This window comes from Hemibagrus wyckioides, linkage group LG01 (genome assembly GCF_019097595.1).
Source record: "Hemibagrus wyckioides isolate EC202008001 linkage group LG01, SWU_Hwy_1.0, whole genome shotgun sequence".
Lineage (NCBI taxonomy): Eukaryota > Metazoa > Chordata > Actinopteri > Siluriformes > Bagridae > Hemibagrus > Hemibagrus wyckioides.
In genome coordinates this window covers 10,308,611-10,335,842 of record NC_080710.1, presented here as the reverse complement: position 1 = coordinate 10,335,842, position 27,232 = coordinate 10,308,611, and the positions used below count along the sequence as shown (strand labels likewise).

At 40.4% G+C, this 27,232-nt stretch overlaps 1 protein-coding gene across 2 annotated transcripts; it reads right to left on the bottom strand.

Annotated features, from left to right (window-relative positions):
• Positions 1 to 318: 318 nt before the first annotated feature.
• Positions 319 to 20,626, bottom strand: atp1a3b (ATPase Na+/K+ transporting subunit alpha 3b). Of its 2 annotated transcripts, none has more exons than XM_058390390.1 (22): positions 20,385 to 20,626; positions 20,195 to 20,290; positions 8,885 to 9,004; positions 8,712 to 8,771; positions 8,177 to 8,380; positions 7,935 to 8,048; positions 7,673 to 7,807; positions 7,409 to 7,526; positions 6,865 to 7,133; positions 6,562 to 6,760; positions 5,778 to 6,022; positions 5,218 to 5,410; positions 4,786 to 5,098; positions 4,501 to 4,651; positions 3,988 to 4,156; positions 3,702 to 3,856; positions 3,481 to 3,604; positions 3,238 to 3,383; positions 3,002 to 3,132; positions 2,781 to 2,882; positions 2,539 to 2,630; positions 319 to 2,039 (listed from the first exon to the last, which is right to left on the bottom strand). In XM_058390390.1, the coding sequence occupies exons 2-22, from the start codon at positions 20,198 to 20,200 to the stop codon at positions 2,011 to 2,013; spliced, it is 3,075 nt and encodes a 1,024-aa protein (XP_058246373.1). In that variant the 5' UTR covers positions 20,201 to 20,290; positions 20,385 to 20,626; the 3' UTR covers positions 319 to 2,010. The 2 variants fall into 2 exon arrangements, with proteins under 2 accessions (XP_058246373.1, XP_058246381.1); XM_058390398.1 differs by having other exon boundaries at positions 20,195 to 20,253.
• Positions 20,627 to 27,232: the final 6,606 nt, after the last annotated feature.

The window sequence follows — 27,232 nt, the reverse complement described above, 5'->3', positions numbered from 1 at the left end:
GATGCCGACTTTTGCAAGTCACGACATAGTGCTGATCTAGAAGTTTCTAGACCAAACCGCAGACATCAGCATATTAACAGAGAAACCCAACAAGTGACTGGCTTAAAAATAGTTTTTGGCTTATTACATACATTAGAGCTACAAATACACAAAACACACACAAGTATTCTCTGTCACTAAGAGTTTCATTTATGTAGACTGCAAATTCTACTCCTGCTTTTATTTGACCATTTAATAAATGATAAATCGTGATTTGTGCTCAGTGACCCATTAACACTCCGAGCTCATGAGGGAAATAAAGACACAGATTGTTCTCAGTTGTATTAAATGTTCTAGATGTTTTATTGGTGTCAGTTTCATTGCTTTCAAACACATTTTCTCTACAATTTGTTATATTTAATGTTCGTCTCTTTCTTTAGTCTCACCCCCCACACCTTTCTGAGATGGACGCAGCCTTTAAGCGGACTGCTACAGCGCACTGTCCCCAAGCATTCACACACCCATACACACAACCTCGCTCTCTCTCTCTCTCTCTCTCTCTCCCTCTATCACACACACACACACACATACAGACACACAGCACAAGACCCGGGGCGCTCCACACACCACACCACACATGCGTTTCCTAAAAACCAACAAATAAAGGCCCCAAACACAGCAGGTTCTCTGGAAATGACCTGGACCTGGACAAATTCCTAAACTACATGAAAGAAAACTGTTGTGTGACAAGGTTAATCTAGATATAATGCATTCAGTAGACTCAGGTATGACGTGATAGATAGATAGATACAGCCACTGTGTTCAGGGGGTGAAGGACAAGCCGAACCTGGTGTGTTTGGAAACATAATGGCAGTAGAACCAGAAACATACCAAAAACATTAAAAGTGCAAACTGATTCTGTACTTAATACCTGATAACGGGCGTGTCCCTGTATCGTTTGCATCAAGTTATAGACCATTACTACAGTCACACATGCAAGAGAACCATTCTTTCTTTAGTGTTTTTGGATTGGTTGTGTTTTATTTAATTGGATCGTAAGTAATATTGTATATATGGTTTGTTTCTAAAACACACAATCTGAAGTTGGAGTTTGAAACAGGATTAGCAGAGAACACAAAGACAGAGAAAACGAGAGAGCGCTTGTGAAAAAGATATGAAAAACCCATGTTTACGACAATTTCATGCAAAAAGAGCCAACATGGTTCTCTCCATCTTCAATTAATAGTAATAATAATAATAATAATAATAATAATAATAATAATAATAAAAACAGTCAGTGTATGACCCCGCCTTCCTCTCAAGGTAACATCACGGCAAACTACAGTGAGAAACCAAACAAGGACAGAAGAAGAAAAACGAAGGTGTGGACGTATCTTCTCCCAGACAACAGGAGTCAGCGGGAGTAGTTGACCAGAGTGTACCGGTGTCAGCAGGTGGCGTCCCGCCGCAAGTCATGTGACCCACATACCCGTGTGCAATTGGAGGACAGGCGAAAGATGGTGAGGGAGGGTTAGGTAGAGTACAGAGGAGCAGAAAGGCATGGAGAAGGAGGCAGAAGAGGAAGCAGGTGAATGTGAGGAAGAAGCAGAGGGTTGGGCCCTTTGTTAGCAGAGCATACGCACTCACACACACACACACACACACGCTCACACACGCTCCTGGTTAGCACTGAAAGCTCCTCTCAGATCTACATAACGATTATGCAGCTGCCATTGGTAAATATATAACGGACTTTATGTGCACACCCGTGAAAAGTCATGCAAAGAGTAATATTAGGGGTGATGGGAGCAGCGCAGGGACTTGGACGGTCAAGAGTTTTGGAAGGTGCTTTTGTAGTTTTCTCTTTAGGGCAGGCATGGTGTTGGCTTTTAAGCTGCTGTCTCTTTGAATGGGGTGGTGGTGGTGAGGACAGGGTGGGGGATGGTTGTGCGCCTTGAACAAGGTTAGAAGGATAAGGAGTTGAAGAAAAATGGAAGATGTAGGGGTGTGAGTAAAGAAGGAATTCATCAATCAATAGTATGTCTCTTTTTCCACCCAACCTGCAGGAGAGAGAGAGAGAGAGAAAGAGAGAGAGAGAGATGTAAGGAAACAAAATGGTTAGTGATTATTTTCTTTGCTTCTAGATATAGATATAAAATACTTTTTTGTACATTTGTGATAGTAATAATGTAGTTATAATAATGTAATTACTGATTACTGATAATTATGCTTAATGTTATAAATTTAAAAGAAAAATAATAAAAACCTCTGACGTCAATAAGACAATGTACTGCTCCCAAATACGTTATTATCGCACCTTAAAAATATTTAATCAGCATTATCATGCTTTTTTTTTTTATTTGATTCTTTGTCTGTAGTCTTTTCTAGGCTAGTCGTTTATATATATCACATGTTATGCTATGATTAAATGACAAAGTGAAACCTTTTAAATACTGGTAATATTAATTTTTTTAATGATTATATTAAGTACATTTTTATTAATTATAAATCACCTGTTAGCATTCTAGTTTAAATACATTGTTGTGTCTATTAGCATACCTCCAGGGTTTCGGCGCAGGAGAAGCTTTCGGATCTCATCATACACAAAGATTAGGAAACTGTACGGGAATGCACAGAACCACCAGGAAGGTCTAGGGGGAAAAAATGACAAGAGAGTTTAGGATTAATTACATTGTGATCTGATTATGTATATCTCTACACCCTATAAATTGAAATGTAGATTAAATTGTGTATTCTTTATAGTTCTCTGTTTATATCCATGTGTATTGTGTGTGACTCACTTTAGTGGATACATCCTGAGTGCTACGTCCATGCCTGGGCAATAAGACAGGAATGCCGCTAGAGCTGTCTCCTCAAACAGGCCGAAGATCAGAATCTTATTCCTGTAAAAAAAAAAAAAAAATAGATATAAAGTTATACTCCGGATACAAGAGTCATGCAGGCATACAGGCACATTATGACGAAATGCAAGTGGTCAAAGACACACAGTGTGTAAACTCACTTCATGCCCTGTTGGAACACTGAGTTACGCCTGGTCTTGCAGATGATTAGATCAGCCCACTGCACAACCACAATACTGACAAAGAAAGCTGTATGGCAAGTGAACTCCACAATCTTTCTTTGCTCATAGGTCTGCCAATAACAAGCACAAAGAGATTCATTAGCTTCAATTCAAACAACTGTCACAACACACACACTCTAACACATAGAGAGAAATACAAATAGGTGTAGACTTACCCACTGCTGTCCATAGCTGTCCTCTAGGTCGTTGACGCTGCGGTCATCCCAGGAGAGCCTGATGCCCACCAGATGAGAGGGAAGGAAACCGTTTTCAGCCAGAATTACAAAGTAGCTAAAGAAACCTCCCAAGGCTTGGATCATACCTGGCACACATTACACACACACAACATGTGTTTATACATTTGTGATGATACAAAACAGAGTGTGTGTATCTCTTTGGAGTGTTTGAGTTAAACTAACCGATCTGTCCATAAGCAATGCTAATGAGACGCTCGTTGACCAGTTTGTCCCTCAGTGGGTTCCTGGGCTGCCTCTTCATGATGTCACTCTCAGCTGCCTCATAGGCCAGAGAGATAGCTGGAACCTAAACGGAGAAAACAGTGTAAATGCTTGAGAAATTATCCTACATGTACTCATGAACATGTGTGTGTGTGTGTTTGTGCTGGGGAGAGCCAACTCACCATGTCTGTGCCCAAGTCAATGCAGAGAATCGTGATGGTACCCAGGGGCAATGGGATGTTGACGATAATGAACAAAAGGAAGGGGGTGATCTCTGGGATGTTGCTGGTCAGAGTGTAAGCAATGGATTTCTTCAAGTTGTCGAAAATCAGGCGACCTGCAGTGAGGGTAAAATATATAAATATACAGTAGATAAATAGATATAGCTGGATCGTTCACTGACTCAGTACAAGAATGTTTTAGTGCTCATCATGAAGGGCTTTGTTTTTATTCCTCTCCTTCACTCACCCTCTTCTACTCCAGTAACAATGGAGGCAAAATTGTCATCCAGCAGGATCATGTCAGCAGCCTGCTTGGACACATCGGAGCCAGCAATCCCCATGGCAACACCGATATCGGCCTTTTTCAGAGCAGGAGAGTCATTTACACCATCACCGGTTACAGCTACTATAGCACCCTGAGAGACAGGAAGAAAATGAGAGAAGGAGAGAATAAGGATATGCGATTGAAAAAGACTTGAGTTTACAAAGTGATTAGGATGCCAACGTCTGTGAACAAGGGCTAGAGACATTGTACCATGTGACCTCACCTGAAACATGAAACATGATTTAGGATATTTAAATGTAAATGTGGCCATAATTCATAAGTCACTCAGTCATGATAAAGTGACAGTAATGTTATGAATGTGCAATTTAAAGAATAAATAGACATAATGTTCTATACAAAAGTGGTCTTGTACGTCTTGTAAGCATGATGCATTATGATGCGTGTATGTGTGTGTGTGTGTGTGTGTGTCCACACCTGTCGCTGGCAGCCTTCCACAATAATGAGCTTTTGCTGGGGAGAGGTCCTGGCAAAGACGATTTCAGTATGGTTGCGCAGAATATCATCTATTTGGTCTTGAGACATGTCCTTTAGTTCTGACCCATGGATTACACAAGCTTTTGCATCCCTAAAACACACAGAATATATATCTGTATACACCATAAGGACGATGTACATTTTAAGGTAACAGTAAATGGTTTTATGAATGGACTGTGTAGGTGTAAGAGTGTGTTTTGAGAGTGTGATGTATGTATTTGTTACCTGGGATTGACCTGGCTAACTGGGATATTGAGACGAGCAGCAATGTCCTCCACAGTCTCGTTGCCCTCTGAGATGATACCCACTCCCTTGGCAATGGCTTTGGCTGTGATAGGGTGGTCTCCAGTCACCATGATGACTTTGATACCAGCTGAACGGCACTTGCCCACTGCGTCAGGCACAGCGGCACGGGGAGGGTCAATCATGGACATCAAGCCCACAAAGCATAGGTTGTCTGTTTGGAAGTTAACATCGTCTGTGTCGAAGGCAAAGCCTTTAGGATACTGATCCTCTGGCATTAACAGGTGGCAGAATCCTGTGATGGGGAACAGTAGTGGTAATGGTTAAATGCACACTAATATTTAAAGTCTCAAATCTTTCAGTCTATGTTCTTCTCTCCAAAGTTCTCTTTATGTCTTTTATTCACTCTCTCACCCAGCACTCTCTCTCCCAGTCCTCCCAGCTCCAGATAGGCGTTCTGGAAAGCCTCTTTCATCTCTTCATCCATGGGTTGCTCCTTGCCCTGTAGCATGATGGTAGAACAGCGGTCCAGGATGCGCTCTGGAGCTCCCTTCATCACCAGCAGATAGCGGTTATCATTGGGATCCTCAGTCTCATGGATGGACAGCTAAAGTACAAAGACAAATAATAAATGAACGCATTGTCATGTTTTGTTTGCCCAGAATAATAAAATGTATAATAAAATGTAAAAGGGAAACAAACAAGTATCTGAATTCCTGAGGTCTGTGGAGCTATCAGGAAACTATAGCCTAGTTACAACATATATTTAATTTATTTTGAAGCTCTGTAGTTAACAATACTGGCAATGCTATAGTATATCTGTTTGTTATTAACTGTTCCTTATTAACTATGCCACTAATATATTATTCACTAATATATTATTAAGCTATTTATAATTGCCCTGAGTGCTTGTAGCTGCTGATTTGACTTTTTAGGTTATCCTTTTTTATTGTTGCTGTTTTCTCAATACTGACCTGATATTTGTTGGTGGAGTTGAACGGGATCTCGGCTACTTTCTTGTTCTTTTCTCGCATCTGTCTGACAGACCCACAGGAGAGTTCGATGCACTTTAGCAGGGCAGACTCAGAGGCATCACCGGCTACGTCCCTCTTCAGGATCGGCAGAGAGTCTTGGCCCGCTTTAAACACTGCCCTGTTACACAGAGACGCGACACGAGCCAGAGCCACCCATGTCACGGAGGTCTTATCGAAGGATGCACCTGCAGAGGAAATGTCAGTGTTCTGATTAGGTGCACAGCATCTAGTATAAAATGATTTATGAAGACCTTTAGAAAACCTGCAAGTTTGGTCTACCTCGTAAAGCAGTTAAGAGAGCGTTTTTTTTATTTGTATTTCTGTTTCTCCTTATCATACTAAAGATCTCTTAAGGTAACCCCCTTAACAGCTGTCTCAGTGGAGGCTGAGTGATTACTATCTACAGGCAAATGACATTTGTAATAGACATTAAAAAATGAAAAGTAAAACTCAGTAATGTAGAAATCACTGCATTTGACATTTAAGATGACATTTGCTCATAAAAAAAACAGGTGTTCATTTTTTCTCATATAGTTTTAAAATGCCAAGAGAACACAAGAGAACATCATGACCTCACTAATACAGCTAGATCAATTTGAGTATTTACATACAAAAAAAAAAAATGCAATTTTACAATGTTTTAATGATATTTGTTATTAGATTATTCACCCCTCAGGAAGCTAAACTGCACAATCTCAGTGATTATGTGGTGGAGGTTACTAACCGGACTGGTCCTCAGTGGTGTCAGCCTCGTGGATCTGGTTGTCAAACCACATGTGGGCCACAGTCATGCGGTTCTGCGTCAGGGTTCCGGTCTTATCTGAGCAAATGGTGGATGTGGAGCCCAGAGTTTCTACAGCTTCCAGATTTTTCACCAAGCAATTCTTCCTTGCCATGCGCTTCGCCGTCAGGGTCAGACACACCTGTCAGACAAAAGTGGAATAGAATTGGTTTTGACTGGGTGATTTTATGTGAATGTCTCTAGTATGGGTACGTGTGACTAGGTCTATTTTATTTGAATGCTCACAGTGACAGTAGCCAGCAGTCCTTCAGGCACATTGGCCACAATGATACCAATGAGGAAGATGACAGCCTCCAGCCAGGAGTAGCCTAGGATGATGGACAGGATGAAGAAGCTGACTCCCAGGAAGACGGCCACGCCTGTGATGATGTGAATGAAGTGTTCAATCTCTTTGGCAATGGGGGTCTTTCCTGTTTCCAGCCCTGAGGTCAGAGTGGCGATGCGGCCCATCACTGTACGATCACCGGTGCATACGACAATCCCACGGGCAGTGCCTGAGAAAAACAGAGACTGTTTTTTCCCACTGTTTATAAAGTTCATAACATAACCAGGAATGCACTCTTACAGAGTAATTTATTTTTGGCTGTACTTCTGCTTTAAAAAAAGTTATTCCTGCATTTTTCAACTATACAGTCTGTGCTGTAACTACATACAAAGCTAATTATCAGAAAATGACAGAAATGTCATAGTTAAGAAGTTCACTCATCTTCACTCATGAGTAATTACATAGGCAAACCAAGAGAGTGGCTTATTGAAAGAGACTCTGTACCTTCTACGCAGTTAGTGGAGAAGAAGGCGATGTTGCGGGTTTCCAAAGGATTGTCGTGGGTGCAGTCGGGCGATCGAGTCTGTGGCTCTGATTCTCCAGTGAGTGAGGAGTTATCCACCTGCACAAATGAGATGCCTCAACTTCAGACAGTTCTCTCATTTTCTTATTGCACTGATGACTGCTTGTAGAACTGTGTGAGAATTGCAGTATGGACACACATCTGTATGTGATATGATAATGTGCACAAAATCTATGCCTGTGTACCTTGCAGCCATGGGAGGATATTATTCTGAGGTCAGCAGGAATTCTGTCACCCCCTTTCACCTCTACAAGATCACCAGCTACGACCTCCTCGGCATTAATCTGCATCTTCTCTCCTTCACGGATCACCAACGCTTGCTGTGTGCAGAGAGAATGTTACTCAGGACGGTTCTGTGTCTATCACCATGCATAAGTGTGCACTATCCATCCGACAGTAAGCGTATGTGAAGCTACCCTGTGTATGCAGAGCACAATGTGAGTGTACCTGGGGCACCATGTTCTTGAAAGACTCCATAATCTTAGAGCTCTTTGCCTCCTGGAAGTAGGAGAAGCAGCCGGTGATGATGACAACAGCCGACAGCACAATACCTAGATACAACTGAGGGAGAGAGGAAGCAGAGTTATTGACACTGAGGTGTTGGGTTCATATGTTTATAATGCAGTTATACATGAGTCCGCCTGATCTATGTCTTGTAAAATTGATAGTTATGTTTGTGTTTTGCGTACGTTGTCCCCAGCTGGATCGTCCTCGGTGGCAGCCTGGATGGCGTAGGCCAAGAAGCAGAGGATTGCGCCAATCCACAGCAGGATGGAGAAGCCTCCAAAGAGTTGCCTGCAAAACTTCACCCACTCGGGCGTGGTTGGGGGAGGTGTGAGAGCATTAGGACCGTCCCGTAACAGAAACTCAGCTGCCTTGGCATTAGTCAGACCCTGTTGCAGAGAGAGCGTATATGCATGATACTCAATATAACACTATTCACAGAAATTCATGAAATAAAATATTAATATGGGAACTAATCATATATTAGTGACATATTAATTAATCACGCTTAATTATAACATTGACAGCACCGTTATTGTCATGTATAATGTCTATAGTGTATATTTTTATATCACGTCCACGTTACCTGAAATGGACAGCATTAGTATTTACTTAGGTTATGATGCATATGTGTGCAGCAGTAAATTGGATTACACTGACACCTAGTGGACATTTTGGCACATGGCAGATGTTTGAACAGAGTGGAAAAGAGATGCTCACCTGAACTATGTCTGTCTGGAATTTCCGGCATACTTCTTCCACTGACATCTTGTGTTCTGTCTATAATAGAAAGTCACAAGTGACATTTAAAAAAGGGGGGAAAGTATCATACTATCCACTTATGGTGTATGATACACGTGTGTGTGTGTGTGAAAAATCCTTCAGAATCTTACCAGAGGCACTTCCTTCTTCAGATCATCCAGATCTTTCGTCCCTTTTTTCTTCTTGTCTGGAGAGCCCTTATCATCTTTGTCCTGCGTGGTGGCCACGCGGTAGCTGTCTGATCGCCCATACTGAAACACACATAACGTATGAGACACTTACACCTGTGGAAAAACTGCTGTTCTGTTAAATCATTTGTTGGGCCTAAACAGATGCTAACATTATTAACTGCATCCTGCATCACTGACACGACATCCGCTTTGTTTTTCTCCGCATAACCAAGACCTTTGATGATTCAATATCTTTTTCAAAGAGTCTATATTTAGACTTGCTGCTTTGTGACAGTCTCTGATCTTAACCAGATAAAACCACACACACACACACACCCACACACACACATACACAAAGGTTAGAGAAGTTGACTGAAACGTCTGTATACATCAAAAGTATGCTAATTCAAGTACGGTTGCTTTGAACTTCATCAGGATGAGAGTTTAAAGATTAAAGAATGAGCACTATTGCTCTATGTGTGTGGGTTGGGGTGGCTGGGGCCCAAAAGTGTTGTTCTTTCAGTTGCTCCCTGTTTAGCGTCGCCACAGCAGATCATCTGGTCCATGAATATGATTTGGCACAGGTTTTTACGTCGGATGCCCTTCCTGATGCAACCCTCCCATTGTATTCTGGCTTGGGACGAGCATTAAGAGTTAATCCCTCAGTGGCTGGGTTAGTTCTCTGCCCGGGAATCAAACCCTGTGGCAAAAAGAGTGCAGGATCCAGCCACTGGACTACCCAGGGATTTATTATAACCTGAATCATTATTAAAATATTTAAAATAGTTCTCCTTTTCACTTATTAGCATGATCCCTTTCTCTAAAAGCCACACTCATAAAAAATGTTTGTGTTATTGTAGAAATCAAGTATTTCTGCCCCTATTTTATTTGTTGCTCTGTTAGATCTGGCACCCAAGGAATCAGTCAAGAACCTTCGTGTTTAATTTACAACAGAAACGTCAGCAAAGCTTTGTGTCTTAGGCGTGAAATATGGAGCAGCTTATAAAATAGTTACACCACAGTGTGTCCAGAAGGTGTTAACAAATTTTTCAGTAGTTCTAGCCGTAATTCAAATGACACTTTTATATTAATGCACTCATTATTATTATTATTATTATTATTATTATTATTATTATTATTATTATTATTATTATTATTATTATTATTATTTCTATAGTAACACCTCAGGCACAGAGACTTCACAGCTGCCAAGGTGAAGCTTTCTGTATGGAGACATTTATGGAATATTAACAGAAGGATGTAAAACTCATTAAAACCATAGAAACTTCAGGACATGTCTAATTAGGAATAAGCGGGTATAGACAATGGATGGATGGATGGATGGATGGATGGATGGAAATATGTTTGTCAAATATACTTTTCATTTTTAATGTGAATGTAACAAGATGCATTTTTTGTCTTATTAACTCTTAGTTTAAGTTAAATCTGTTAACCAAAAAGGTAAAATATGTGATCAAATAATAATCCCTTTTATTGTGAACTAGTTTGGGCTTTCAGACACTAACCTGGGTTCAGCACACACACACACACACTTCCTGATCAATATCAGAAGAGCCATTATGACATCGTCCAGAACATGAGCAGCTATTTTAATGTACTGCTGATACCCAAAAGTGAACTGTCTTCCTGGAAAGCCCTCAGACGACAATGCGATTGTCTATAGATTTTCCTTTCGAGTTTTAATGCGGCAGTTAACTTGTTAAGTGGTTGTGGGATGACTGTGAATTGTGTTTGGTTAGATATTTCTATTTTAAAAAGTCAAAAAAGCACTTAATTGATCGACCAGTTCAAATGATTAAGTAGAGAAACTACACAGTGTTCTTAACACTGTTGCCCCCTACTGGCTGATGAAGGACTAGCACACATTTACAGAATGAATTTACGATTAGCAGAGTAACTTAGAGAACCATCAATCTCATAAACAATTCATGTGCTCACATCAAACCACATAATACATTCTGCCTTCACGTGTATTTTTGTTTTATTATCCGATTATCCGAGGATTCATGAGCCTGTGCACTGCATAAATGCTCTGAAATACTGAGTTATGTGTGTATGCTATAGATCATGGTGGGTATTTTTCAGACATGATGATGTATGTTCACCTTCACAGACACAAGGTCTCACCAAATTCAACACTTAAGGGAGATTTTGGAGTGACATGTTAGACAGTGCCATCACCATTATCACCAAAACACTAGCTGAGAGAGCTATCATTTATCAATCTTGTACGTTTTCAAAACACACTGTTCACCTTCCTGGCTTTTAAGAGAATTTAAACAATCAAGGTGTTTTCACTTGTATTTCATCGACAGCATTGTCTGCCCACATGAAAGCCCCTCGCCTGGCCTATGGCTCTTAATTTCCCTATTGGACTGACCAAGGACACACCTGCTTACGCCCACACATCCGGCATGCACACATCCACACTAAGCTGCCTACCAGGTGACATTCAATTAATAGAGAATGAGAAGGTGAGAAAGAGAGATGGACAGATAGGCAGAGACAGAGAAAGAAAAAGGAGACAGATGGAAAGAGAGAGGAACGTGGGGGAGGAGACACTGACAGACTGAGAGAGATATCTGATGAGACCAAGATCACTCTACTGTATAAAGAGGAGGAAGGAGGAGAGAAAGAAGGAGAGAGGGAAAGCGAGAGAGAGATAAGAGGGAGGATTTTGTCGTTTTCCTTCCAGTGTGGTAATTAGATATTGACCTGCTGCTCTGTCAGCGTGTGAGCTTGTTGCCAATGGCGATGGCATTTATCGCCTGATGGCTCTTACCAGCACACCACCTGGTCATATCTAACTGGACACACACACACACACACTGCCCATCTGTGCGAGTCCAATCTATTAATCTAATGTATTAGATCCGCTCACACTGCAAGCCTGATTTTTTTTTCGATCTATATTTGTGGCCCCCAGCAGGTGACAGCATGAGGAGACACTGTCTCCTGGGGCGTGTCTGAAATTTGAATCTCTGGATTTGAAATCCTGTGGTTCGATTACAAGACAAACAAAGAATATAAAGGAGTCCAAACTAGTTTGACGTTACAGCAAGAGGATGACTGCTTTTATTCTCTGCTGAAAAGGCTTAAGCCAATATTACTTTTTAAAAGTAAAATCAAACTGTTCTGTCATTGCCATTTCTTTAATAGTAAGAAATGCGTGTGTGTATATATATATAAAAGAAAACATACACTGGCCACTTTATTAGGAACACCTGCATTGCTGTACACCAATGCATTTATCCAATCAGCCAATCAGGTGGCACAACATCGTACAAGTCAAGAGCTTCAGGTAAAGTCAGTGACTCTGACCGTGGCATGGTTGTTGTTGCCAGTCAACAGACTGGTTTGAGTGTTTCAGACACTTCTGATCTCCTGGGATTTTCACATTTCACCCTACAGTCTCTAGAGATTTTTTTTTCCACAGAATGGTGTGATGAACAATGAACAACCAGTGGTGAGACTGCAGGAAATGATGAGAGAGGACAGGGGAGAATGAGAGAAGGCCACATCAGGTTCCACTCCTGTCAGGAAAAAACTGGAATGTGAGGATATACTGTGCACAGACTCACCCGAAGTGGACAGCTGAATAATTGCAAAATATCAATCTTTCAAATCTAGTCTCACTGCTATACATGCTCTAACATATGATGGGCATTATGAGATGCTTTTCTGCTCACCACGGTTGCACAGAAACTCTATGTGAGTTATGGTATCCTTTCTGTCAGCTTGAACCAGTCTCCTTTGACCTTTTTCAGCAACATCGCCTTTACGCTTGCAGAACTGCTGCTCACTGGAGGGTTTTTGTTATTCACATGGTTCAGTGTAAACTCTAGAGGCTACTGTGAGTTAAACTCCCTGGAGATCAGAAATGTCTGAAATGCTGAAAACAGCCAGTCTGGCACCAACATCCATGCCATGGGTAAGGTCACTGAGATCCCATTTTCCCCCCATTCTTATGTTTGATGTGAACACTAACTGACATTCCTGACATGTATGTACATGATTTTATGAACTGCGTTGCTGCCGCTTGTCTGGGTAAAAGAGAATAAGGATAAGTGGCCTATGAGTGTATATTCTTCTTCTTCTTCCTTTTCTTCTTCTTCTTCTTAGTAGAACAGTTGTAGTAGTAGTAGTAGAAATAGTAGAGGAAGTTAATAATAATTATGAATATATAGCTTACATATAAATCTCTACAGAAATTATTTTACGGTTAAATGTTACCTGCCATAAACCTCTAAAAGTAGGGGTTCAAAAAATACTAAAACGTTTTGTAAGAGGCCTTTTATTTTAATTTAAGGTAGAGCTTTCTCCCTTACACACATGCACACACACTCACACACACAAATGAAAACAGAAGAGGAGAATAGTGACTCTTTCTTTCTGTCATTAAGATTGAATCAGTATCATATGATATCAGACAGCAGTGGGTAGATATCAGGATCGGCTCAGGTAAACTGGCCATGATGTCAGGTAAACTGGCCATGACGCACTAGGGGTCACAGAGAAGTGGCCGATCAAATATCTTTTGAGCCAATGAGAGCGGTCAATACTCTTTGTATATTTCTTCAGTATGTGTTTATGACCAGATTCTTGCTAACCACACCGGATTTCTGTGATGATTTCTGTGTCTGTTTGTTACCTACCCAACTGTAACAGAAGTGGTCTTTGAGAGAACCAGAGACCTCGGGCTGGAATTACATCCTGGTATATTTCTACTGACTGACACACACACCTTTACACTGGTGGACTGTTTCCTGAACTCTGATAACTAATTATTGATGAACCCTCAGTTAGTCCAGAGAGAGTGTGTGTATATAAGAAATAAAGTCATATAAGAGACTGAAGGAGAAAAAGTAATATTGTATGCTTGGCACTAGCAATGTATTTGGCACTTGGATGTATTTTGCTAGATACTATGTATCTAGCAAAATACATCCAATGTATTGATGATGCACTAAAACTGGGGAACTGTATCATCTTTGGACATGAGTCATGGTGGAGTCGGCTGAAACGCATTGCGACAGAGAGAGAGAGGGAGAGAGAAAGAGAGAGAGAGAGAGAGAGAGAGAGAGAGAGAGAGAGAACTTCCTCCTGAACAAAGATACAGAAATACATATAGATAATGTTTAGTCATCATGCAAAAGGAAAGCTGGTGAAGGACAATCTCTGACCTTCCTGCTATAAACCACGATGGGGCTGATTTTACTCACAGCTTAGTGTTCATTTCTGTCACTATTTTAAAGTTGGAGGGATGCCATCCTTCATCATGCACAATAAATAAATGAAGGCATGTGGATCTTGCTCTGGACTCACTACTACGCTTTGATCACATGACCATCAGTTTATTTGTTTATTTGCATGAGTAATTACAATATATCCCATATTCCTGTCTGCATGTCAGCCCCGTGACCCAAAGCAAATCTGGTCTATCACGTGGACGTACCATGTGTGACTGAAATCTATTGAGCAATAATCAAAGCATGTAGCAATTCATACAAAATTCAAAGGTAACTGAGCTGATATATTAGACTTCTACCTATTAGTCAAATGTAAAACATCATAAATAGTAAATTAGATATATGAGGAAAAACTTACTTGCCATTGAACCATTGTCCTCCTGACAGAGATGATGACTTCCTGTGAATCGTGTTACTTAAGCATTGTTTTGTAATTGTTTTTAAAGGTTTTGGCTGGGCTGACATGGAATTACAAGCTCTATTTATAAATACTATATTGATTTACTGATTAATGTATTTATATCTGCTTTCATAATGCACATTTATATTTTATAAAGTTTTGTATGTGTATTTATAAAGACGTATTCATTTTAGTAAGCAAAATGTATAGCTAATAAATGTTAATCCCAACAATTTTTAAAAAGTGTACCAATTTCAAGGTCAATTTCTTCACATTATGCCTTATAAAAGTTTAATTTTAATTCTTATACTTGTATGGTTTAAATATTGTGTCATATTAAAGGCTAATAATAATAATAATAATAATAATAATAATAATAATAATAATAATATATTTAAAATGGAGAAATTGAATATTGTGTTATATTAAAGTCTAATAATAATAATAATAATAATAATAATAATAATAATAATAATAATAATAGTAATAATAATAATAATAATAATAATATATTTAAAATGGAGAAATTATCTATGATGGTTTTAATACTAAAAAAATATCAACCCTTGCTCGAAATTAGTGCTCTGTCCCCTTACATCAGCTACTAAAAAAAATGAACATTATAGCAAATATTCATAATTCTGAATTTGTGCAAATTCATATGAACATTTAGGTTTTGAGTTATTTCGCTATCTAATGCTAAGCTTGAGCTTTTTTTTCTACAGCTCCAGGACATGTCATATCTAATTATTTTCTATGCGAAGCTAAGATGCTGAAGGCACAGCCCAACACCACACCTGATTAGCTGCTCACAGAGCATGAAGCAGCATGTTTGCACATTTGACTTGCAGTGGAAGCAGCCCCTTTTAACCTTTTATGCTTACCTAAAAAGATTTTCTATAGTGTGCTTTGGTTAGACAGGATTTGGTTAGACAAAACCTGCCCTTTCATGACCTTATTATTATAAAGTTCTAGGTGGGATAAAAATGAATAGGAGAATGGACCTTATATAACACTAAGGTCACGATTTTCCATCAGAGTCTACTGGGAGCTTTAGCTGTAAATGAGCGCTAGCTCAGAAACAACAGTGACACTGCCTCTGGAGAGCAAAAGCGTGTGTGTGAGTGTGTACACATAAGTGCATAGGGGTATTGTGTGCACTTATTATTATTACAGCAGACATGCCGACACTGCTCCAGATGATGTGGTATTTATACACTGTGTGAGCAAAAGGAAAGCAGAGAAAACCTGTCGATAACATCAGAATCATTTGTCCATGATTCTCATGAAAAAATGTCTACCCTTTTTTTACTCTGAATGCATATACATATGTGTATGTGTGTGTTTTTGAATGCTAGAACGCCCTTGGGGCCATATGCTGTGGACTCTACTGTAGGCTATGATAGGTCTCTGCGTATACAGATTGCATAATCCGATTAGGAAAGATGAGGATTAGCTCCCACTTCACTCCCTAATCGCTCGCTTCGCATTATACTCTGACTGTGTTCTGACACCCGAACCGAGTGACCCCAGGCAAGCTCTTAGCAGATGCACACTAATACACAATACACACAAAATACAAACAGAATCAAATCAAACCTGGTCTGACAAAAACACACACACACACAGCATCATGTGTCCTGTGTAATTAAACAAAATACAAGACTAAAGGCTAAAATCCTTCTTAATGAATTACCGCCTCTGCCCCCCCAATCCCTTCAGCTCAACCATCCATCTGTCCATACGTCCATCCATCCACTCATCCTCAGACTAGCAGCTTTGCTAGAATTTAGGCCGTTTGTGTTTACACTCGCACATGTGAATCTATATGTTGACACAGAATGTTGTTATAAAATAGGGATATGTTTATATAGGTTCCAATGTAAAAGGGACTGCCTGAGATCTCCCCTGCGTCAACCCCTTGCGTCACTGACCCACACACGCTCACAATAACACATATCACTTTCTCTCTGGTTTCTCAGTTTTCTTCAGTACCAGAACCTGAGTCATAGATCTGAATCAAATTGATTTTGTTGTATGCCAATCATACTCCACATGACCATCCCCACAGACCTGCCATGAAGCAAAAGAGCAGAAGAACAAACAGATAAATGTTTCAAGTTCTTCTATGAAAATATTTTTTATGTTTGGTTGCAGTTCACCTCACAGTACAAGAGCGTAGCATGAATAAATCATGCTGTGCAGAGCAGGGAACCGGAGCTGGGCCCTCGGATAACCTCCTGTAGACACCGGTAATCTCACCGCGCTGCTAACCTTCGGGGGAGCTTTCAACGCTGGAGGAACTCTAGGAGGGGGGTAATCCTACCTTGGGAAACTAAACACATCCCCACACCAGCACATCTTAAACACACACATAGACACAATTCCTGATAATAAAACCCAGACGATCTGGTCAGCTGACTTAATAACCTCCACTACCACCACAGGCTCGCCTTAATCCTGTGAATCTAGGACTCACTTTTCTTTTATCTATAATGAATGCAGTGTTCAAGGTTGAGAGCTGGGATAATTACGAATCTGGATTTGGCAGGCAGACTGCTAGAGATTCAGACACTAAATGCAGACTGCTGGAGACTCACATACTAAATGGCAGAAGTAGATGCCAAATGAATAAAAGATGTTATGTTAATTAACTGAATGATTAATGGTCAGTTGTTTTACAGACAGGTTTATTACTGTAACATAAAAAAGAATGGGAAACACTGAGTGGGTTGGCAAGTCCTACTCTCTAAACCAAGCACTGTGATTGGTTGCTTCTGTCACTGTGACATAAAACATACTGTCAACATGCTTCTTCTCAACAGACTCAACCTTTGGAAAACAAGGGCATCTTGAGGGCCATCTTAATTATCACATGGATTTCCAAAACTCTGCAGATTTTAACCACACAACATAATGACCTTACAATGACTGAGTCAGTAATAAAGAATGAGTTCATCTCTCTGGCAAGTCCAGAACGTACTGTCCCACTTCAACAAACCCCAGTCGTCCTCAGTCGCATCTCACTCTTCATTAGCATCCCTGCGGAAAGCCAGTCACCCAGAGACCTGAGTACATACCAACTGTGAAACATGAGCTCAGCTCAGGTGGAAAACTACAATATGATCCTTTCCTTTCTCTCTTCTGCCCCCCCTCCCCCATGTACCTCCTCCCTCTATGTCCAGTCCATACTTTCTTCCGGTCCTTATCTCTAGCTGCACCTGTACCCTTTGTCTCCTCACACACTTACTCACACACACACACTTGTCTAATTATTCTCGTTAGGACTTTCCAATGAAATAATTATTAATGCCACTAATGAATATCATGCCTACGCCTAAACCTAACACCAAACTTTACCATAAACCAAAATCACACATTTTGGCTCATTTTTTATGTATTGGGGGAGGGGTGTGTGTGTCTGAAAAAAGATCAATTATCCTGACAAGGTCAAAACTCTCAGACATTCAGATATTCATATATTTGTAGAAAAAGACACACGCACACACCGGATGTCCGTCCTGTGTCTGAAGGTTAACTGTAACAGTATATATACAGTAACTCTAGCCCTCCTCTTGCTCCCTCATGTTTCATCTCATTAATCTCTCAGCATTCCCCACAATATGCCTTTTATTAATTATATACATGACTCAGGTCCTCACATCCTACACAGCCATATAGGCGCTTTTAGACTGTATACATGTCTCCTTCCCCCTTACGTAAGTGCACTTCATAGTCTATAAATATCGAGTGCACTATATGTCCATGCTAAAGCCGTGTAGGATTCAGACAAGGTATTTCCATGTCTTGGTACAATCTGTCCAACGGTCAAGCACAGGGAGTTTCCACTGACTTGGGCACGCCCCCTCCCCCCTCGACGCAGACCGCGAGGCAGCACTGCGTCACCGAGCTCACACCGCACACACTTCCACACGGAAAGAGAGAGAGAGAGAGACAGAGAGAGAGAGAGAGAGAGAGAGAGAGACCGATCGACAAACCGGCGGTGAAGCACGGAGACACTTATATGTGTGTGCTCCTGCATCTGCTGCCTTTCTACAAAGCATGACTCGGCAGATACTTGTATGCGTAATCACTTTTCCTCGTGTCCTTGGAACATTGCTGATACCGTGCTTTTGCCGCAGTGGCATTAGACACCCTGGGTAGACGTTTAGATTCAAAGAATCTCATAAGTGCATCAATATATAGATAAGGTTTTACTGCGCTATGTGCGCAAGGTCCTGGGACATCGTTTTTATGCGTCATGATACCAGGTTCCATGCCACAGAACCCAGTGTAAAATAATAACAGGTTAATAGCATAATAATTATTATTACTGTTATTATTATTATTATTATTATTATTATTATTATTATTATTATAGCACTACTTCGGCATAGTGTTTGTGTGAGAGGACCGAATGCCCTTGCGAAAGCCTCTTCACTCCAGGTTATAATAGCTATATGACTGAAAGACGATGATGTAGCAAAACTAGAATTCTCTCATTCGCTTCCTGACAGAAAGCGGTGTGTTCGCTCGGAGACGCCGTTCCAGCTGATGCCTGTGTTCAAATGAGGTCGCGTGCCTGATTGGCTACTGGCCGCTTGCGCTGTTTGACGCAGTGGCACACTGATGTCCGCTCTTTAAACACCCGAATTATTATCATCCGCAGGGAGAAATGTAGCTTCAATCTGCCCAGCGAGGACGTAGCACTTAAGATGCCTTGAACGCTCTTATGTCACACATTAGCCTTGGGGGAAAAAGCCGGCAGCGCAGTGATACCCGGTATAACCGCATTATGACGCGCGAGCGCATCACCGAGCGCGCACTTGTTAAGTGTTTATCCAAATCTCAAGTATACAGAAAACCTTTCTCTGCACAGGTTATTTGTTATATTGAGTTATAGTGCAAATGAGTTTTTTTTAAGTTTGCAACTTTTTTAACGAGACAGCAATGTGTAGGAGTAAAGGCGATCAGATCAGAGGACATCCGGTCTTATCACCTGCACATATGAAACAGAAAGAGGAAAGGGGATGCGGAAATCTACAGCCACCATCACAAGGACACTGCAGGTGATAAAGTACAAGAGTTGTAGTAAAGATGATGAATTAAGGAAAAGTGACACTGACTGGAATGAGAGCTCGTGCGCAAGCAGCTGCGTTACGCGTCGCTGCTGCTCAGCTGATTAAACCGATTAGACTGAGGAAAAAGATAAGATTATAACCAAGAACATATACAAACCATGAAGAAGTACAGGGTACCGGGTCCGAGTTACTAACCGGGATAGGGGTAGTAAAATGCACACATATCTACATGGATGCGACTTTTTCATTCCAGAGACATTGAGCTTTATGTCCAGCTGATGTTGTCTGTATTTATCTAGTCTTAGTCTGAGACTGTGAGGGTACAAAATCCGCATTACAGTCAATGTCATTCAGTTCCAGCTCAGCAGTGACACTGCAGTTCGTCTCGGTCGGAACACAAAGTTCTGCGTCTCTCTATCTAACACACAGTACATGTATAATAGGCTAAATAATATATAAGCTTGTGTTAAATATATCTTTATTATAAAAGTAGGGTGAAGCTGAAAATTCTGGTTCTTACCCCCATGGCTGCGCAGTCAGTCGGCTCTCTTCAGCAGGTACAGTAAGGAGATGTCAGCCCTTTAGGATGTATGAAAGGGGAAATTTGACTTTTGTTCTTTTATAAAAGAGGACAAAGAAATGCGAAGTCAACAAAGTGCTCTATATTGTTTAATTCTCGATGCGCTAATTTCTAAGGAAGGCTGCCTCACCGCGGCTTAGTTTTCAAAGTTTGGACAGGTTGTGAAATAAAGTCGTTCCGTGGAACATAAAGCTGACGTGTCGGATAACCTTCAACAGGACTAAAAGCGAATTCAAGAAACTACTAAATGAAATAAAATATCAGAGAGCAGGGCAGTGCCGGTTCTTGAGGATGCCGGTCTCGCGCACTGCTCTTGAGTTGAGGCAAAGCCGGCAAAAACTAAGAAGCCGCACTGTCCCGGTTCTCCGAGGGGGTTTTGGGGGCTTTTGTGTCCTTCCGCTGCAGCCGCATCACATCCCTCTGAACCCTGCGCAATTCCGCCACATAAAGCTGCGCCGGTGGATGCGAGCGATGCGCAGCGGTTTGAGCGACCTCATCAAGCTCATTAATAAACCAGCTGCACTGACCAATCCGATTCTCCCGCGACGATAAATGTATAATGGACGTATAGCCTGTCCAATCAACGTGAAGAAGTCGGATTCAACGGACTAATCAGAAAGCGGTCTATGCCCCGCCTTCGTTACTGCAGAATTCCGAGGAATGACAGCAGGACTCTAGTCTTCTCCACAGAAGTGACCGGATTTTGTAAGATAAAACGTATTTTTTTACATGACACAGTGTTTGTAAAAAACGTATCCTACTGGATTTTCTGACTTGAACTGAATATGAAGTGTAAAAATGTCAATATAACACAATAAAGCCTGCTTGTTTGCAGATGCAGGTGCCGGAGCTCCACTGCAGTAGGCCTTTGTGACTACAAATCTTAACTCATGGCAGGATTCCTTCACATTTAAAAAACCACAAACACTTTAATAGCAACACATTTTCATTTTTATATATATCCGTCTATCTGCATGCCGTCAGATACCTTTTATAATGATTTATTAATGGCTACATTCATGCAGGATTTATAGTGGCACTTATAGGTAGGCTGTGCTACATCCTTCATTCACACTTCATACAACTTTTCTATCTATCTATCTATCTATCTATCTATCTATCTATCTATCTATCTATCTATCTATCTATCTATCTATGTCTACTCTCAGGCTCATGCTTAAAACAAATACCAAATTCTGACTTCAGGGTCTCTGCTATAATAATGCACAGTGGTTGATGTGTGCCCTGACATTGACAATATGTAAATGAATTCTTACCTGCTTACACACTTTCTCGTTATTGTTGTGTTGAGCATTCAGCTAATTTGCAATGGAAAGCAGGACATAAAGGAGAGCCTCTGAGTCTAAGCTTTACTCTGTATAGGATGAGGTAACTTCACTTCTCTAAGATGAAGTGTAGTATCTGTTCCTATCAGTTTAATATCTGCTAGGAGGACTTTATATTAAACCGATCTGAAGAGCTGGAAGAAGGGCAACCTTGGTTAATAACATGACAGTTGCTGCAGTAGAGTCTCCTCACTGATCTCTCATGCAGACTGTGTAGTGTGGGCACTGCACTTCAACAGAGGACATGAAAGAGGGTTAGCCATATTTCAAGTACTTCTGCAGTCCCTAATATTCCATTCAAACATGTGTCCTTTAGATAGTCCTCAACATTTAGTAGACCTGAAATTCCCATTTGGTTTAAATGATTGTTATTATCCTATTCCATATTGCTTATGCTTTCCATAAAGTTTTTCTTGTTTTTTGAATAAACAAAATGGTGTCCCCATGTAAATATCCTTGAGCCACCCAGCCCCCCTCTCTCTCTCTCTCTCTCTCTCTCTCCGCAAACAGGATAGTGAGAAAATTATCCCTGATTCTTGGTCTTTGGTCTCCAAGGCAACAACAGTCAGGTGACCTTGCCTTGCTTCACAATCAATTTGCTGATTCACAGAAAAGCAAAGGTAGACAAAGAAAGATGGAGAGGAGGACATATGTAGAACTGGGACAGCTATTACAAAATGTCTCATCTTCCGGCCTGTGTGAGCAGATAACCACATCTTTAAGCCATATATAAAATTTCACCAAGAATGCTGTGTGTGCAAGTGTTTTTGTGTGTGTGTGTGTGTGTGTGTGTCCTAATCTGCTTTCATATGTGAAATGTCAGACTTGCAAGCACTCTGAGACTGAGAACAGAAAATTGGGTGTATTTTAATATCAGGACAAGGACCATGGGAATGAAAGAGTGGGGAAAAAAGATTAAAAGAAGACAGACAGGATGAGAGTTTTGGTAGAAGGGCAGGAATGAGTCAGATGATAGCAGATAGAAAAGATGGTTGGAAATGTCGAGTCGGTGGATGGAAAAGAGAGAACAATAGAAGAAACGCAGCGAGTGAGTGTTAAAGGACAAAAGGACATTAGTTTAATTGAACTGAATAAATAAAAGCCAAAGTAATGCAGTAATCAAATCAGATCAATTAAGTACACTACACCACGTCATTCTCAGTCTTATCTGATTAAGCATCGGCACTCATCCATCTGTTCCCTGTCATAATACCCCCCTCCTGAGCAGCGCCACTCAGCAGGCCCTCCCCTTCTGACCCGAGGCTGAACAATTAATAGTGATAGTATTAATGCATATTTACTGTTACACATCTACTTGTTGATACTGTTTTCAGTCTGTCTGTACAATTTCAACATTTCCAACTAGTATTGTTGGCCATTTTTATTATGTTCCATTCCTTGACCCCACTGCTGCATCACTCATGTTACTGAGATCTCTTCAGTGTCTTGAAATCTACGACCAGGGAACTACACTGACCTAATAGTTTCTCAAGAGCCCTTGGTTGCTGGTAAAAAGGACATTATCAACAGTTACATTATTTTCTGTCCAGTATCACCCAGATAAGGATGGGTTCCCTTCTGAGCCTGGTTCCTCTCAAGGTTTCTTCCTCATATCATCTTCCTCATAGTTTTTCCTTGCCACCGTCACCTCAGGCTTGCTCATTAGGGATAAAATAGGGTAATAAAATAGTAACTTTAAATTTTATTTATTTTTATTTTTCTCTATGTTTCTATATTCCTGTAAAAGCTGCTTTGAGACAATGTACTTTGTTAAAACCGCTAAACAAATAAATTGAATTGGAAATTGAATTGAATTGAACTTTACTGCTGACTGTTGAATTGTACCAAACCCAGTTACCAAAAAAAACAATACTGAATCTTGTGGCCCAACAGAAAATTGTTCCTCCATCATCAGGAGACTTTTGAGAGTTTGAATCCTGATGATTCCACAGCCAGCATTAGCTGGGAGAGACACAGCCTCCTGGTGGGAGGAATAGTATAACTCTTTCCTGTCAATCACACCAACACTAGGCAATCATGGGCCTCTGTGTTCTATAGCTCGTTATACTGAAAAGGGTGGATAAGGCTTTCCTCCCTGCGTGGTGCATGAACAGCAGTTTGAAATCACATGGTTCACCGGAATCACATTGGAAAGAAATATGGTGAAAAATATTTCTCAAATCTTAAAACTTTTACTTAAAAGAGCGCAGTGATCACATGGTAGGGTATGATTTATAGGAATTCGCCAACAGCCTGCAACAGGAACAAGGATGTGAACTACCTGTTGCAGAAATCACAGAGGGGGAATGTTGTTTGGAAATGCTGTTTGGACATCACACACTTCACAAGATGTCAGATTCTCTCACACACATAATTAAACCAAGCTGCGAACTCCATGCTACGTGCAAAGAAAAATCAAGAGGTTTCATGACAGAAATAAACCACAGGATCAGGCTACAATATTTTGGCCACAGTCTCCATCTTACGATCGATAAATGTCACATTAAATCACATTAATTTATACTAAACATACTGGCTGAAAGAAAACACTAACCATGACTCAAACAGATCTTATCTAGAAGAAATTCCGATTTTAATATTAATTATATTCATGTATTAGTAGTAACACCTTACGTGGAATATGGATTATATAATATGATGATTTAATTGAGCAATGTTAAGGAATGAGTATTATCATTCCTAATTCACCAATTTTACCAATGTAACTAAGTTTTAATCGTTCAGCCCTAACACACACACGCACACACATACATCTAACCTAAAGTGGGTCAAAAGAATCTTTCTCTGCACCATTCTCTCAGTCTTTCTCAGAAGGTCTGAATGCTGCAGTGTTTGCACAAAAGCCTCAACCAGCATCACGCAGGCTCAAGCCGTCTCCTTCACCTGAATGACCTTTAGCTCCTGAATTCCACTGCAAAACTACTGCAGTAAACAGACAGCTTGTTAAACAGTATACATAAGTAATGGGTCATGTATAGGAAATGGATTTTACTTGCTGAAGAATGATCAATTATTAAATTATTTTAAACAAGGCACTTCCTGAAGGATTGCCATATTCGTGTTAGTGCGACTGCTGACTCTGCATTCATTGTCTCTGTGTGTGTGTGTGTGTGTGTGTGTGTTAGGGGGGAGTGTTCACAGAGACATGTGTTCAGCAGGATGCTGTCTCTTTAACAGTCAGCTAGCCAACCAGGAGGCAGACAGTGAGACTGGTGTGTCCTTGGAAATGACCTTGCAGGGCTACTAGTCAGGTGTGAAAGAACAGAAGAGAGAAGGAAATCTCTCACTATTTCCATTTACCACAATTCACACTTCACAGACGTCCTCCTGACCACGTTTAGAAATAATGAGAACAACCAAGTGAAAGGATAAAGAGAGCAGACAGGAAAAGCTGCCTATGATATGAAGGAGGGAACATGGTGTTCAGAGGATAAAAATGTCTTCCTGATACATCATTCCCTTCAGATTGAATTGACCCACCGCTACTGGATAACACCGCAGAAGGAATTGCCCAGGGGATAAGGATAGAGAAGATTATAGGCAGGAGGACAGTCATGACAGGTAAAAGGGTAAAGAGGAAGGAGCATGTGTTAGCATGTGTTGCAGATCTCATATTCTTACCATTATAGGTGCAATAATATCTCTATGGGCTAAATAAGGCAGTATGCTTGCCACCCCATGATTAACACAAACATTTTTTAAATGGTTGGTCACTAGGAACATCAGTGCAATTCAAAGGTTATGTGTTTGTGAACTAGGACTTTATGCTGTGTACAAGGCAAAGCTGCAACTTAACGGTGTAAAAGACACTAAAAACTTCACAACCTTTCAATCTGTCAACTTGAATTTGTTCATTTTTCTTAATTTGTTTTCTCAGTTGTCCGCTCCTTCCCCTTTTACAGACCGACGTCAAGTCAACATGATCATGCACACTCTGAACAATATCGTAGCCCCATCTCTAATTAAATTAGCTCTTAGTAGTAATAGCTTTAGCTTAGTTAATATCCGGACACAGTGATTGGTTAAAGCTATAGCACTGACCAAAATAATCACTGTTTTAATCATCAACATTAGAGTCATCACTGATATCAGCCGGCTAATGTCGCATACATGTAGTTCATACATGTAGTATGAGGAAAAGGTCACCATGACCAAGACTTTGTTCTCTGATGCTCTGTCTTTTGTGCTCAGATGTGTAAAAATATGGCGTAAAAGCTTTCAGTGGAGTCTGTACGCGGGAGCCTCATAGTATCGATTTGCTAAAACTGAAAGAGCTAACAGCAAACTGAACCGAGGTCTTATTAACCTGGGTGTATTAATATTTGTGATTAAATATGCCTGGGGAGAGACAGAGAGAGATAGTGTGAGAGCATTGCAAACGGAAAAAAAACCGGAAACAGCTTGGTAAGTGACCCAGTTATGCTCCTGTGAAACACACAAACACACACACAAAACACACATGTGCATGTCTATATGGGCCCAGTTGCATAATCAGCCACAATCTCTCATTGGTTAGGATAAAATAAATGCTGTGAAGATGATCAGAGGAAAAGATGTTTTGATGAGTGCACAGATATGATGCATGATCTTGATTGAAACCTGATTTCATGGGGAAAAATTAGCAGGAAGGGCAACTGAGGGCAATTCCTTTGGGTTTTATTGGAATGAAATTACAAGAAAACTGACCTCAGAATCCATATTCATTTACTCATATTCAGAAAGCACAGCTTACAAGATTTGTGGTCCATACAGAGTACATCCTGGGAACACTGGGAGAAGGGATATGCTATATGGAGGTATATAACATGTCTACTGATATTGATATTTTCCTGTATTGTTTATATCGCCAATGTCACAAAGCCACTTTAAAAGCATTTCTCTCTCTCTCTCTCTCTCTCTCTCTCTCTCTCTCTCTCTCGCTCTCTCTCTCATATTAGTTAGATTATGTGGAACATCCGCATGTCTGCTCTGTTACTATAGAAACAATAACCTATTAAAACGACCACATTAATATTAATTAGCATTGACGTTACAGCTGGAACCACTGTCTGAGCCGTGTGGTTATACAATAATAATGAACACCTACCGATTAATCCGATCTGAGACTCCAGCAGTGCTGCCATAAATCTTTTTAAGCACAAATCACAAAGTGGAAGAGCAAAGTATCATGTTTGTTGTAGTTAGTAGGTAATTGGCTTTAATACAACACATTAAACATTATTCCAGATCATTTATTTAGAAATAGATTTTGAGTGATAAAGGCTTAACCTTTCTAAGTTTTTACAAGGTTATTTAACATTGCAAAAAGCTGGTTTATTCCTAATGAGTGTAAGTAGCTGTTACAGATGGTATTCACTTATATCATCATTTTTATAACACACACACACACACACACACACAGAGCGTGAGAGTTAGCATCTGTTGTTGTAAAGCTACACCTGCTAGAGGAGGGCCATGTACTCTGCATTAAAGCCACATAAGCACATGAACACTTCATTATTTGACAGATTGTGTGAGAGAGAATAGAGGCAAGGTAAGCATGATAAAAAAAAATCAGACTGCAGTTTCAGCATTATATATCATATTCACCTAACCTCTCTCTCTCTCTCTC

Bases quoted from the DNA above. Each gene is read 5' to 3' on its own strand.
- atp1a3b (XM_058390390.1), bottom strand. The intron at 4,157-4,500 runs GTGTGGACACAC...CCTGTCTCTCAG, and splicing joins TGGAAGGCTGCCAGCGACAG to GGTGCTATAGTAGCTGTAAC. The intron at 3,605-3,701 runs GTGAGTTGGCTC...TTCTCCGTTTAG, and splicing joins TTGACTTGGGCACAGACATG to GTTCCAGCTATCTCTCTGGC.